The sequence below is a fragment of the Silurus meridionalis genome, chromosome 15, assembly GCF_014805685.1.
Source record: "Silurus meridionalis isolate SWU-2019-XX chromosome 15, ASM1480568v1, whole genome shotgun sequence".
NCBI lineage: Eukaryota > Metazoa > Chordata > Actinopteri > Siluriformes > Siluridae > Silurus > Silurus meridionalis.
The window spans coordinates 16,844,090-16,858,301 of NC_060898.1; the positions used below are offsets into that span (position 1 = coordinate 16,844,090).

General features: G+C 37.1%; 2 protein-coding genes across 2 annotated transcripts; both read left to right on the forward strand.

Moving 5' to 3' along the window:
- The first annotated feature begins 3,708 nt into the window (after positions 1-3,708).
- Positions 3,709-5,393, forward strand: si:dkey-183i3.9 (uncharacterized protein C11orf87 homolog). Its single transcript, XM_046868172.1, has one exon. It carries the CDS (start codon positions 4,064-4,066, stop codon positions 4,451-4,453), a length of 390 nt encoding a protein of 129 aa, XP_046724128.1. The 5' UTR covers positions 3,709-4,063; the 3' UTR covers positions 4,454-5,393.
- Positions 5,394-6,870: 1,477 nt separating this feature from the next.
- Positions 6,871-13,641, forward strand: si:dkey-183i3.5 (uncharacterized protein LOC566445 homolog). Its single transcript, XM_046867243.1, has 10 exons — positions 6,871-7,505; positions 7,984-8,195; positions 8,312-8,372; positions 8,698-8,793; positions 8,948-9,124; positions 9,749-9,874; positions 11,220-11,333; positions 11,425-11,531; positions 12,760-13,109; positions 13,396-13,641. The coding sequence occupies exons 1-10, from the start codon at positions 6,933-6,935 to the stop codon at positions 13,413-13,415; spliced, it is 1,836 nt and encodes a 611-aa protein (XP_046723199.1). The 5' UTR covers positions 6,871-6,932; the 3' UTR covers positions 13,416-13,641.
- Positions 13,642-14,212: the final 571 nt, after the last annotated feature.

Genomic DNA, 14,212 nt, shown 5'->3' on the forward strand with positions numbered 1-14,212 from the left:
TGTTTTTTATCATGTTGTACCCTGAAATCATACGTGAGATCAAGTGCACACAGTGTGTGAAACCACACGAAGAATACTTTTTATGAGCTAAGAGCCTTTGATACCAAGCATTGTACTTTTAGACCACAACAGAATTGTTCAAATGGTATATAATTAAACGTTTCATAAGGACTTTTGTCCCATTAGTAGAACCTTGCCCTATTATTCTTCTTTACATTGTGTGTTAGTGTGTATTTCTAGAACAAGGGCTTTTGAAGTGTGAGTGTGTGGCCACATGAAGCAAACAAATAAACAAGGTTCATTTTTATAGGGTGAGACTTCACACAATTTCCCAATGTGCTGTTGAAACCTCCTGCTGGCAAACATACTAGTCTTTTTTGACGACAATGAAGTTATGGGCTTGTTCTTTTCTAAAGTCGTTTCTTGCAATCTGATTTCGGAGCTTTGGTGAACACTAATCTTGTTCCTGGTGCGCTGTCTTCCTATCCAGTAAATCGGTCTACTCAATTCCAAAGCAGTGGTCCTGCAGAACTATCTCTTACCCTTGGTGTTTCTTTGCTTCCTTTTCTCTCTTCACACTGACTGTCACTGACACTAATGTGTGATAATGGTGTAGAATTAAATAGGGACTGCACACCGGCTGATTTTTCAATGCATACTGCTTCTACTGAAGGCTGCTGCAGATTTAAAAGAACCTGGGCCAAATACAGAGGCAAAGCTACATGCCAGGCAGGACAGGAACATGTCCCTGGAGGATGATGACTTAAATCCACATCGATCCACATGTGTCAAAATGCTGGAATAAATCTAATATTAATGAACACCTGAACAATATCTGAGAGAGGTCAATAAATGTTCATGTCACATTTAAGACTATAAAAAAAAAACAAAAGCAAAAACAAGAATCAGTGACCAGTAGCAAGTAGTTGAAAGGATGGCAAGAAGACCAGGAGTAATGTAAGATTTGCTCAGGTTAATTTTAGCCAGCAATGTGCAGCTGCTATTATTAATTTATTTTTTCTTTGGTAGAGATTTGCATTTTGCCACTGGTTTATTTAAGCTGTCTTGTTTTAGAGTTTATACAGCACGAGATGAAAGTTTTGCATGTTTACAAAAGTACTGTTTTACTAAGTAAAGCACAAAGCTGAGGGCTGTTACAAAGGTTTCCTCTAAAAACATGTCTTTTAATAAAAAAATAATAATACATTTTATAAATTTATAAATACATCGACCTAGCATAACTTTATGATGGGTGAAGTAAATAACAGATTCTCTTAATTATGGCACCTACTGGGTTAGTGGGTGGGATATATTAGGAGACAAGTGAACATTTTGTCCTCAAAGTTGATTTGCTAGAAGCAGGAAAAATGGGCAAGCGTAAGTATTGAGTGAGTTTGACGAGGGCCAAATTGTGATGTCTAGATGACGGTCAGAGCATCTCCAAAACTGCAGCTCTTTTGGGGTGTTACTGGTCTGTCATGGTCAGTATCTTTTAAAAATGGTCCAAGGAAGGAACGGTGGTGAGCTGGCAGCAGGGTCATTTACTGGCCAAGGCTCGTTGATGCAAGTGGGGGGTAAAGGCTGGTCCGTGTGGTCTGATCCAACAGACCAGCTGCTGTAGCTCAAATTGTTGAAGAAGTTAATGCTGTTAATGCTCAATGGGTCAGAACTGTTTTGTTATATATATATATATATATATATATATATATATATATATATATATATATACACACACATAAAAGTACTCAATGGGTCACTGTTTTGTTATATATATATATATATATATATATATATATATATATATATATATATATATATATATATATATATACACACGAAAAAGTACAATCTTTAGTATACTGCAAAGCAAAACACTTCCATCCTGGTCAGTAAGCTAAAAGTCCAAGCTTTACCTTTGACTGTGATACAGCACTGTGACTGGAGACTCCTTTGCACAATGAATGCACACATTTTATTTTAAGTCAGCCTTTGGAGTATATTCCTCTCTATTACCTTAGAAACCATAATGTATTCGTACAAGCTAATATGTAACCTTCTCAACACTCCGTCTGTGTAAACATCATGCATGAAAGGGTTTTGACTGACAAAAAGCCCAGAGGCTAAAATTGCTTGAGTGTTAGTTCTTTGTCTCATGCTGTCAGTCTTCAGGTTCTTCTGTTCTGGACTGAAAGGATACATTTGGCACAAAACCAGCTGCTGAAATAGAGCACATTTGGATGGGTTTAGGAGATGGGAGTGTCACTACATGGCAGTTGGCACTTTATGCCCTGTCACAGTGCCCAGTGGTAGCCCTGTTCCAGCTGATCGATTAGTTGGATAGGTGTATTAGAGCAGGGAAGCAACATAATTTGGAAAACAGTGGCAACATGGACAGGGCTGGCAATACCTGGTCTAGCCAGCCTCTTGCATTTATTTAAAAAGCCTTCAGCCATTGACAGCTTACAGTGAGAGCGCTAAAAAGGTATGGTGTGCAGTCACAGTGGGTCTGGTAATACTGTAACTTCTTCATAGAAATCTTCCATCAAGCTGATAGAACATGTGTTTTGACATAAGGTTTTATTTAGAAGACACTTCCTGACTGGCATAAATTCTAACATCACAATACCAATGATGTCAAAATGATTAAATGAATTTGAATATTTTATGACTTACCAACAATAATTGAGAAATGCCAATAAATGTTTGTGTCACTTTTCAGAATATAAATTAAAACATTCCAGGTTTTTGAGTTTCCTGAAAACATGCCTGTTAGGAGCTGTGAATATAAAATCCACTGGGTGTCAAAGTGTATGTGAAGTGCTGCTGTCCCCTTTTAGGGTGTGTGTGTGTGTGTGTGTGTGTGTTCCTGGGAAAGGCCCTTGAATCTAAACAAATGAAAGAAAGATAATGTTGGAAAGATTATGTTGGATGAAAAGCAAAAAAAAAAAGAAAAATAAATAAAAACCTGAATATAAAATGTCATAACTTTTTCAATATTTACAAGAGTTGTTTACATATGCAAGTGGTTTATACAGGTAGGTAAGAAGGTTCCCTTACTGTTGCATTTAGAGGAGTTAAGAGCATTTTCTACATTGCTTCTACTTTATTCCCTTTACAATGGAAAGTGACAAGTGGGAAGAGGGACAAGTGAAGAACTCTTAGATTTACCTGCTGTCTAAGAGGCTAGCTTTAAGAACTGCTTTTCAGAAAAGTCTTACTGTGGTTTCTTTAGCTTGCTGTATTTGAATACAAACTCGAAAAACCCACAAATACTTCATTAAACATTCACTAAAGCGCTGAATTGATGGTTTTATAACTGCCTAACCAGAGTGATAGCTCCGTTTGACCCATTACGACACGGAGACCTCGGGGTGATGAAATGACGTCAGTGCCTGAGTTCTGAGGTGATTGCGTGTGTGTGTGTGTGTGTGTGTGTGTTTGCGTGTGTGTGTGTGTGTGTGTGTGTGTGTGTGTGTGTGTGGGAGGGGGAAGAGACATGTTTGTATATCATGGTGGGATAGGAATGGTTAAAAAACATTTATTGGTAATTTAGCTTTAACATTTGTATTTTATTTGCGTTATGAATTATGCGAATGAAAAGTCCTCAAAAGGATAGTAATGTGTGTGTGTGTGTGTGTGTGTGTGTGTGTGTGTGTGTGTGTGTGTGTGTGTGTGTGTGTGTGAATGAACGGGAACGGGGAACTCGGACAGCACTGCGCCCGCACTGGGTTTTTTTTAGCTCTGGACCGCTGGAACACTGTGGGGATCTGCTCTCTGTCTCGTTTTTTTTTTTTTTTTTTACTTGGAAACGCTTTTTCTAAAACGATCATAATACACATTTAGATTCTCCAGACTGACATTCATTGTTCTAACACCGAACAAAGGCGTCTATCAGTACCAGGACATCCACTCCCCTGTGAGCCCATTTCCAAAGCTGTCTGGTAAGGCGAGCTCGGATAGCCGGTGGAACAGGCACCACTGCCATTACTGTGTTTTTGAGGGGTGTTTTTTGGACGCGTAACTGAGACCAGTCCGGGATCTAAATCCGTGCAGTCCAGGGGAGATGAGTTTCAGGACCACGGAGAGTTGGCGCTGCGTTAACAGCACTTGCGCAGAGAAAGTTGAGCCCTTCCCGCCGCCGCTCTCCTCCACCTTCGCCCTTATTCTCCTCGGCGCGGCGATCGTCGGCGTCGTGGCGCTCTCTCTCGCCACGCACCACTGCCACAAAGGCAAGATGAAGAGACGGAAGATCCAACGAGCCCAGGAGGAATACGAGAGGGATCAGCTCAGCCCTGTGCCGCCAGCGAGAAAAGCGGATCGCTGCGTGATCGTGCGTCCTGCCGCCGGACCCACCGAACCTCCGCATGTCCGTCAGCATAATGCCGCCGCTTTTTCCGCGCACACCGGAGCTGTGGAGGCCGGAGTCCTCGAGGCTGTAGCTGTATCACTATAACGTGTCAGATATCAAACTATATATGGGACTTGGGTATGTCCTGGATGCATTGTGAAACCCCCATGCCGCTCCGTATTACTCATAACATACGTGGGACATGTCCGCATTTTTGTTTCCCGTTTTCTTCTCCTCTATAGGAAAACAACTCATTTTCTCTGCTTTCAATATATTTAATATCCAAATATATAAAACTGCACTGTGTAGAGCATCATGCCAGCTGTGGACTGTAATGAAGCTCATCAACCTTGAGCTGCAGTTTACCGATTGCTGCTGTCCAAGGTGCTGATCATTTGATACTCCACACAGATTTGCCTCCTGCTCCATAACGTACCAGATGGAAAAATAAAGGTTTTTTTCTTTTTTTTTTTTATGTAATACGAATTGTAACAAACTCCTTTTGAATTCACTGAAGGGCTTAAAGGTCTATACTGTATGATGAAGCAGTTTTTTGTTTTGTTGCTTTTTTGCATAAAGAGAAAAAGCAGTTGATGGTTACACTAATGTAAATTGACTCATTTATGTGTTTACTTTTTAATTTGTCACGTGATTTTGTTAAACAGTTTACTCAGAGTCAGACAACAATTATACCAAACTTATATAATAAGAAATCATTTGTACTACATCATGTTTACTAATGTATAACCTGCCTTGATAGCACACTTAACAAGTTGAATAAAATGAACATTAAAGGAAATATAAAAGGAGATTAGTCTTGAAAGAAATATAAAGTTTTATTGGTGTTTTTGAATTTGATTTTTAAATATTTTATAGTGTATCAATGAAAGCTAGCTATTGTAGTTGCTAATTATTCATGCTAAATAGTTATTAAAATAAGTTATTAAACTATGCATGTGGCAAATTACTTATTATGAATTTATGCCACAGAAATCTCACAGTCTTTTTTCTTCTTCTTCTTCTTCTTCTTCTTCTTCTTCTTCTTCTTCTTTTTATCTTTGTCTTCTTTTTGTTTTAGCAAAAAAAAAAAAAAAAAAAAAGACAGTGAGGTGAAATTTGCCAGATACATATGCATACCTGAAAAGGTAAATCTCGAACCATTAAGCATTTACAGGTTGTACATCGGGGGGAACCCATAAGTTTCTATATAGAATCCTACAACCAGAAAATGTTATTTTAAAAAGTTTCCAAACGCTGCCTTTTTTTGGTAACAGTTCACTAATAATCCTTCACCCCGGATTGATCTTATATTTTTGTTTGTTTGTTTGTTTGTTTGTTTGTTTGTTTTTGTTTTTTTGTTATAATTAGGTTTAAGTTTTAGGATTAAAGTGCTTTTAAAATGGAAATCACTTTGTGCTTTAATTCTTGATTTAAACAGTGGGCAAAACTAAACATGGCACAGCACTTAATAATTGCTTTATCTCCAAAAGATGCTTTATATGTCTATTACAACTGTTTGAACTCTTTAACTAAATATACTATAATACAAATGTGCTGTGTGCATTTGTCATTGTAGCAGACTGTGCATGTAAATATTGTAGTTTATCAATGGATTCAATCATCTGTTGGAGTCCAAAATAAACATGTAATTGCATAATTTCATAATTTGTATAAATGATAATTAACATGTGACTCGTAAGGTTGAGGTTGAAGTCTGCTGGTTTTTTTTTTTTAATTTAAGGGCAGGTACCGGCAAAACAGACATCTGCAGCTTCCAAGAATCACTTGTTAATAAATGTAAAAACCATACCCCATGGGCCTTTGCCAAAATTACTTTTCATTTTTTAGGAAGTGGCAAGAGGCTATCAAGATAAAATCCCCTGCTACTCAGAATGTCAAGGTTTTTTAGAAGATATTTAGTATTATACCAGTGCATGAGCTGGAATTACCCAAACATTTTGTCAACCCTTGCAGTTGCATAACAAGTTAAAGCAGGGAATATATGGCTTCATGATCCAATATTGCCAGCAGAGTTTCTTTCTGTTATAACATGCCACATACCATTTATCTATGCTTCAGAATTGATTCTCTTTCCTTTAGGAAAAAAAAACTGTATTGGAATAAAGCTTTCACCTGCCTCTCACTTTTAATTATGAGAGCAGGTATCTTTCATGGCAAATGACATTCTTAATGTTTCTTTTAGTATTATACAACCCAAGGTGAGATTTGCAGAGTCTGTCAATCAATCAGTTTTGGGATTTAGACAGCATAATGCAGTGCTTGCCGCATCAGTAAAAAAAAAAGTTTAAACAGAAATAGCTCAACTTTTTTCAGGTTGTAGGTTGTTGAGCCACTCCAAACATGTCTGAGGCAGATCAGTGCCTGTAGGGAGGACGCTGGCCTGCCAGTCAGCTAAGCTTGAACATGTGACTTTCACTGGCACAGAGCTACAGCAAATCAGCAGCAGCCAACATGAGCAGCCCTGCAAAAGCTGCTGTATTTAAAGGCCTGAAACAGGTGTGGGACTACCTGACTGAGCACCAGGACATCTCTGCAAAGACCTGGACCCCAGCTCTAAGACAATATGGCTGACAGAAATGTTAGAATTAGTGGGGGGGCAGTCAGATTTGGCGCCACGTATGGAGGCAACCGTCTGTTTTCAGGAGCCAGAGGAGGTGGAGGGTCTAGTGCAGTTCTGTCCCGTTCACTTGGCCTTTCAAGGGGAGCAGGAGCTGCCGGTGGAGGTTATGGTTTGGGACTTGGACTTGGAGGTCTAGGTCTTGGTCTTGGTCTTGGTCTGGGTGCTGGTGCTGGTGCAGGTGCCGGTGCCGGTGCTGGTGGTGCCGGTTTCGGGCTAGGTGGAGGTGCACTTGCCTTAGGTGGTTTGGGTATGGGAGGTGCAGGTGCCAGAATTGCAGGATTTAGGGCTGGTGTGGCTCCTCTAAGAGCTCGCCTGGGTGGCCGGGTCTTCAAGATTGGAGGTTATGGCTTCAACCCATCCTTCTTAAGCTCCACTATCACAGTGGATTCAGGTGTCAGTCCAGTGCCCACAATTGACCCCACTCTCCCATCCATGGACACTGTGCAGGTCACACGCTTAAAAGAGAAAGAAGAGTTGCAAGTTCTTAATGACAAATTTGCATCCTTCATCGATAAGGTAATGTCACTCTCCTAAAATAGTGCAAATTCTTTGTTCTTAAGAATTAACTGCTTGTTTCTGCAATGGTACCACCCATTGCATATATTTTGTACTATAGAGAAACATAGTTGATTCAATTGAACCACAGTTCAAACCTTTTTTGGCAGTTTGCAACTTAATGTAAATGTATATCACTCGGATTTGTAAGTTTGACAGCAATCATCTTTTTCTTAGGATCCATTTAATCTCATTGTCCTTAAGACGTTTTAAATATCTTATTGCAAAAAAAACCAACAACTCAATATTACTGGATTAGAAAGTAAAACAAGTTGAGTCATGTTCATGAAATTCATGAAAAGAAATCTGTTCCATGCTCATATATCTGCCCCAAGGAGAAGTATTATGCTCATTGCAGCTGGCACGCAATTTGGGATCTTTACTTTGAAACATCTACAAAGGCCTAATCCTGAAGTTCTGTATGACTGTTGTGATTCAGGCGCGGTCACTGGAACAGCACAATGCAATATTGAAAGCCAAGATTACCATGTTCACCAATCCAGAGCAGGGTGGTCCTGTTAGCACCTCAATCTTGCTCACATCAGCTATTGGAAGCTACAAATCTCAGATTGATGGTCTTACTGCCAATAAAGAAGCTATCATCGCTGAGATTGAACACTACAAAGGCATCATCGCTGACGTCCAGGCCAGGTACGAAATGTGTCCTAGACATTTAATGAGGTCTTTATATGGTTATATATACAGTTGGTTATGGACATCAGGACAAAATTTAGAACAGTAAAACATTTCTGACTTTAAAATCTAAGATATGATGAGGAGGTGGGTCAGACCAAATCTTTGGAGATGGACTGGACCAACTTAAAAGAGGTAGGAAATTCTTTCTTGAAATTGATACATTTGTAGTGTGCGACACTGTATTATAAATATTTACCCTCTTGAACTTTTCCACATTTTGTATTTTTTCAATCTGAAAATTGAATATTTCAATTCAATGTCATAATTCTACACAAACTAGCCCATGATACTGACACAACCAAGAAGCCAATGGTCATGCTACCTTCACCATGGGATGTTTTAATGCTTTTTTATTAATGATATTTAAATTTCAGATTGGAATGCTGCAAAAATGTGAATGGTGAATATTTATATATTCACACTGCATATTTAACTTTTTTATGTACACTTTTTACAGGAGGTAGACAATCTATATCTCACTATTTTTGAGCTGCAAGCTGGCATTACTGGTCTGGAAGACCAGATTGCTCTGTCCAAGCAGGTGTACGATGCTGTGAGTACCCCCACCCCGCTAACACACACACACACACACACACACACACACACACACACACACACACACACAAACCAACAGTTCTATTTTTGTAATACACATTGTTTAATTCTCCTCTAACTTTGTGAGTATGTGTGGTATTTGTACTTTTCAGAAAGTTAAAGAGGTTAGAAACATTGTGACTGGCAGCATGAAGTCAGCCGTCTCCATCTCTGTGGATAACACAGCTCAGGCGCAAGACCTGACCTCTGCCCTTGCCGAGGTTAAATCGCACTATGAGGTTCTGGCTCAGCGCAGCAAACAGGATGCACTTCTCTCCGTGCAGGACAGTGTATGGGACCTCACTCTTCATGATCAAACTGCAGTAACAGTCAGGGTGTCTGCTCAAATTCAAGTCCAAAGTCTAAAACGTAGGCTTAGGATATATAATTGTATGTTTGTTTCCCCCTAGTGGACGTTCAATAATTCAACCTATAAATTAAAAGAAACATTTATTTTTTGTAAATAGTTTGAAATATATAATAGAAATAGAATAGAAAATACTATTGTTATAATTTTATATTACATTACATGCTGATAAAATAATTGTAACAATATAATTACAGATTACAATGTAATTTAAAGAAACTATTGGAATATTTTATTCTGAATCCCATTTATTTTTTCTTTAAAACTTGATGTAATTAATCATTTAGTTAAATCAACCTGCAGAATTGAATTAATTATGATTATAACAGTTTGTGATGAATTTCTACAATATAGTCGATATGATTCAAGCAGCCCATGAGCAAAGGTAACTCTCATTGTGATGCTCCTCCCACCATGCATCAGAGTATTTACATTTATGAGAAATTAGTTCCAGGTTGTGAGATTACCAAATGACAAAAGTTCAATGCTAATAGAAATATTTGACACAGACATTCTTATAATATCCCTTCTCTTTCTGTGATTGCAGCTCTCCATGATGGCCATTTCATCTCAGCCCAGTGTTCATTCACTCACTACGGCCAAAGAGGAACTGAGAGTGTACAAACTTCAGATTGACTCTGTGCAGAGAGAAATCGACAGACTCAAATCATTGGTGTGTACTTACTCATATTTTTCTTGGGGATATTTTAAGCAATTTTAGATCATTTTCAACCAAATAATAATTTTTTAATTTTTTTACACATTTTCCTAAGCAATGAGAAAATGTGTGCTTTGTATAAATAAAATGATGGATTTAAGGAGCTGGATTTTAAAGTTCTTTATTGTAAAACTTTGGAGTAAATCGATTCCGTAAACCCTTGTGTCATCACAGGAAATTGTGTAAAAAAGCAAGTTTTGGTAATCAACAACAGATCTGTGATACAGATACATTGCATGCTTTTATTGTAAAAGAATCTGAATATGAGATTTTGTTACCACAATTTTCTATTGTTTCGATGGAACAACAGATCATACTTAATTTTCCCTCGGTTTATAATCAAAAATAATGTTGAAGAGTGGCCATGAAACAAGTTAGAACATCAGAAGAGGAAGAGCACACAAGAAGAGTGAGAATAAAATAAGAGCCAGTAGTGGAGAGGTGTGAAGGTAATGAATAAATTAAGGATGATTCTAAGCCAGACATGCATTTTTTTTTTTTATTTGGTCAGAAGTAAACAGCTTGGGAAGTAGCACCTACTTTCACACATGTATAAGCTTTGGTAGAAATCTGTATTTTGTAATCAGTTGCCCACACTTTCATTTTACAGCAAAAAGTCTCAATACTCAATACCCAAGGGGGCAACAAAAGACCCAAGAGGATGTACTAACATACTGTACATACAGTATACACTGACCAGGCATAACTTCATGGTCACTGATCAGGCATAACATTATGAGCATCTGCCTAATATTGTGTTGGTCCCCTTTTGCTGCACAATTTTAATAAACTGATATGAGGCAGATGGCCTTTAGCATTAAGATTGATTATTGTTCTACAGTATAATAGCATATCTCAATGTGTTAGCCAATATTTGCAGGTTTTATTTATTATGGCATGTCAAACTTTTAATTTTTATGCTAACACCCTTACAAAGGTAATCACCATATCAACAATTACAATCAAGTTACCATGGTAATGGTAACTATTGAAAGATAACCTATTAGAATGACAATACAGTACAGTATAATGTAAATATGTTATTTTAATTAAATATTACTGACATTACTGTCAGAGGTTTTGTTACTAAAAAATTAAGAATAATAATAATACACTCCTTTTGGCCAGACAGAATGTAGAATTCCGTGCATATTTTTTAAGTTTATTTTTTAAGTTGAAACATTATTAGAAGTCTCTTTTTTGTAAGTAGCAATATATCTCGACTGTGTTTAAATGTAAATGTGCTTGTGAGTGCTGTGTGTATTTTTATGTGGTTGTTTTTTTTTTTTTTCTCTTCCAGAACATCCAGCTAGAATCTCAGATAGACGAAGCTGAATCTCACACCAGCACACACACCGAGACCTATCAGGAGCAAGTGCAAATTCTCAAGTCCCAGCTAGATGACCTCCGAAAGGTTCCCAACTTCATCTAAAGTTAAACACAGCACTATAATCTAGTTTAGTTTGTTTCTAGTTATTCTTAACCACTTTAATTATGTTTTATAGCAAATTACACATTACAGCCAAGAATACCAGGAGCTTCTGGCCAGCAAAATGTCTCTGGATGTTGAAATCACAGCGTACAAAAAACTTCTGGACAGTGAGGAGAACAGGTACAGGGATTATCCTACATAGTTTTAAACTTATGTTTTCATTTTGACACAAGACACTAATGTCTTAATGTCTAACCTACGTATGTCATAATTTTTTTTATTTATAGCACTAACATTGCTTCTGTATAATGACATTTCAGGTTTATCATTTTTCCTGACCTTTTAAAGACCTTTATTATTCCAATATTGTAACCTAGATAATATTTAAATAGGTCTGTCACATGCGTGCACTCTGCCCACATGGAAAATGGTTATACTGTCAAACAGCTGTAAACAACCAGAGATGTTTTATTCCAGCTGTTGAATTCTCATTTGATTAATAAAAAAAAAATTCTAAGAGCAACTCTGGCAACAATTCCTGCTGTAATTCAAATTAAAGGATTACATTAATGTGCTCATTATTGTTTCTACTGTGACATCAAATGATCTAAAATTCTTTCTTTTTGTATATCTCTCTCTCTCTTGTAATCTGTATTGATGGAAGGAGTCTCATAATGTCAGTATATCGCAATGCCAATACATTTTCTGTAGCAGGAATGTTTTTAGTACAAAGGATTTATGTGTTACATGACGAGAGAGAGAGAGAGATACTAAAAAAGAGAATTTTAGATCATGGATACTTTTTGCATATGAAGGAGAATACGATATCAATTATTGCTGTCATTGAAAAATAACTAGAATGTATGTATTTATTTATTGTAGTATTTACAGTATGTCAAATAACTAATTTTCAGGTCTGCTCCAGACTATAAATAGAATGATTTTTGTAATTTATGACATCACTAAATCACTAAATATTTAATAATAAACATTCCTTAATGTGCATATATCTGCTCGTTATTTATATTAGAACAGAGTATTGAAATTCAATGAATTGAAAAACTCATGCTAAAATCTAGTGTTTAAAAATATTCCAGTGCCAGTGAAAGCATTTACGGCATTTAGTAAATGCCCTTATCCAAAATGACTTACAGTTATATCATTTTTTATATAAATAAACAGTTGAGGGGTAAGGGCCTTGCTCAAAAACCCAGCTGTGGCAGCTTAGTGATGTTATAATTTTAACTCCTGACCTCACAAAGTCCAACATCTTAACCTCTGAGCTGCCACTTCCTCATTTTCCTTTAGCGACGTGTTTCTAATTATCAGTTCATGATTACGCAGTGAATGTCATTTTGACAAGTGTGTGTGTGTGTGTGTGTGTGTGTGTGTGTGTGTTGTGGCTTAGGCTGAAGTCTGGGGGCGGTATTACTGTGCACATGTCTAAGTCAGCAGTAGGAGGAGCAGCAGGAGGAGGAGCAGGAGGTGCGCTAAGTCTTGCTGCAGGAGGAGGTGGAGGAGGAGGACTGGGCGGAGGTGCTGGCCTTGGTTTTGGTCTTGGAAGTGGATATGGATATGGTCTAGGCCTGGGTGTAGGAAGTGGTGTTGGAGGTGGTCTCGGAGGAGGTCTCGGAGGAAGTTTCGGAGGAGGTTTTGGAGGAGGTCTTGGAGCAGGTCTTGGAATGGGTATGGGAGGAAGTGGGGCACTAAGTGCAGGTGGCAGCAGCTACATGTCCTCTAGCATGAACAGCAGCTCTCGTAAGTATTTATTCCCACCTACAAAATGAATTATTTTTGTGTGATATATTAAAGTCAACTTAAAGTATATGAAAATTATATTTCCTGATTATATATTTGCAATGTTTTAGTAATGTACTTACAACAAGTATAAGGGCTACTGAATTACCAAATATAATGTATATAAGGGTATATAAAGTATGTAAATTAAAATAAAATAAATTAAATAAATTAAGCAGATTTATAATGAATACTATTTAGAAGTCTTTGAGTTAATTACTTACTTATGTTTTTTTCCTTTATCTAGTCTCAACTAGTGTTTACTGAAGAAACAAAATCCTCCAGCCTCTTCAAAACACAGAACAGCAAAAAGAACTAAGTTGGCCTGAATATTGCTTCAGTCATTTACGCAAACCCTTTACAAATGCCTCAAGATTTCAACAACTCTATATGATATCGGCTTGTTTTATATTTTCATATTCAATAAAGCATTCCTACTTTTTAAATTCTAATTGTGGTAAGACCCAAATAAATAAAAGCAGTGTTCATTCAATGATTTGGTGTATTTCTCTTTTAAATAGATATAATATAAGCTTAAAGGTGGATATAAACTTGAATATGGTTTTTTGGCAGACTTTTAATAAAGATTACTTATAATTGAGACAGAATTTAAACCCAGGTCAGACTTATGGGTAAAAAAAAATTCCTGAAGCCTTAACCATTCATCAGTTTCAAGTTGAAGCTGTAGATTTTAAATAATGTTTTAAAAAATTCACAATAATGTGACATGCAGAGCAGTTGAAGGTCTAGGGGGTTATCAAGGCCCCAAATAAACTTACCATATAATTTAATCTTATATCATTTACATTTTTGCATGCAAATGATCAGGCATTTAGTCTCGTGTCAATACTAACATAACTTCAAAAGCAGAACTTACATTAACACATTTTCTTACGTGTGATAGATGAATGAGTGTGTATTTTCCACCTGCAGAAATTTCTCAGAAAAACTTAACGTAATGTAAATGTTATTAGGATTGTAACAACTCAGCACAATGGAAACATATTGCTCAACAATTCTAGAAGTATCTTTTTGTGTCTTAATTTGTGACCTTTTTATCATGT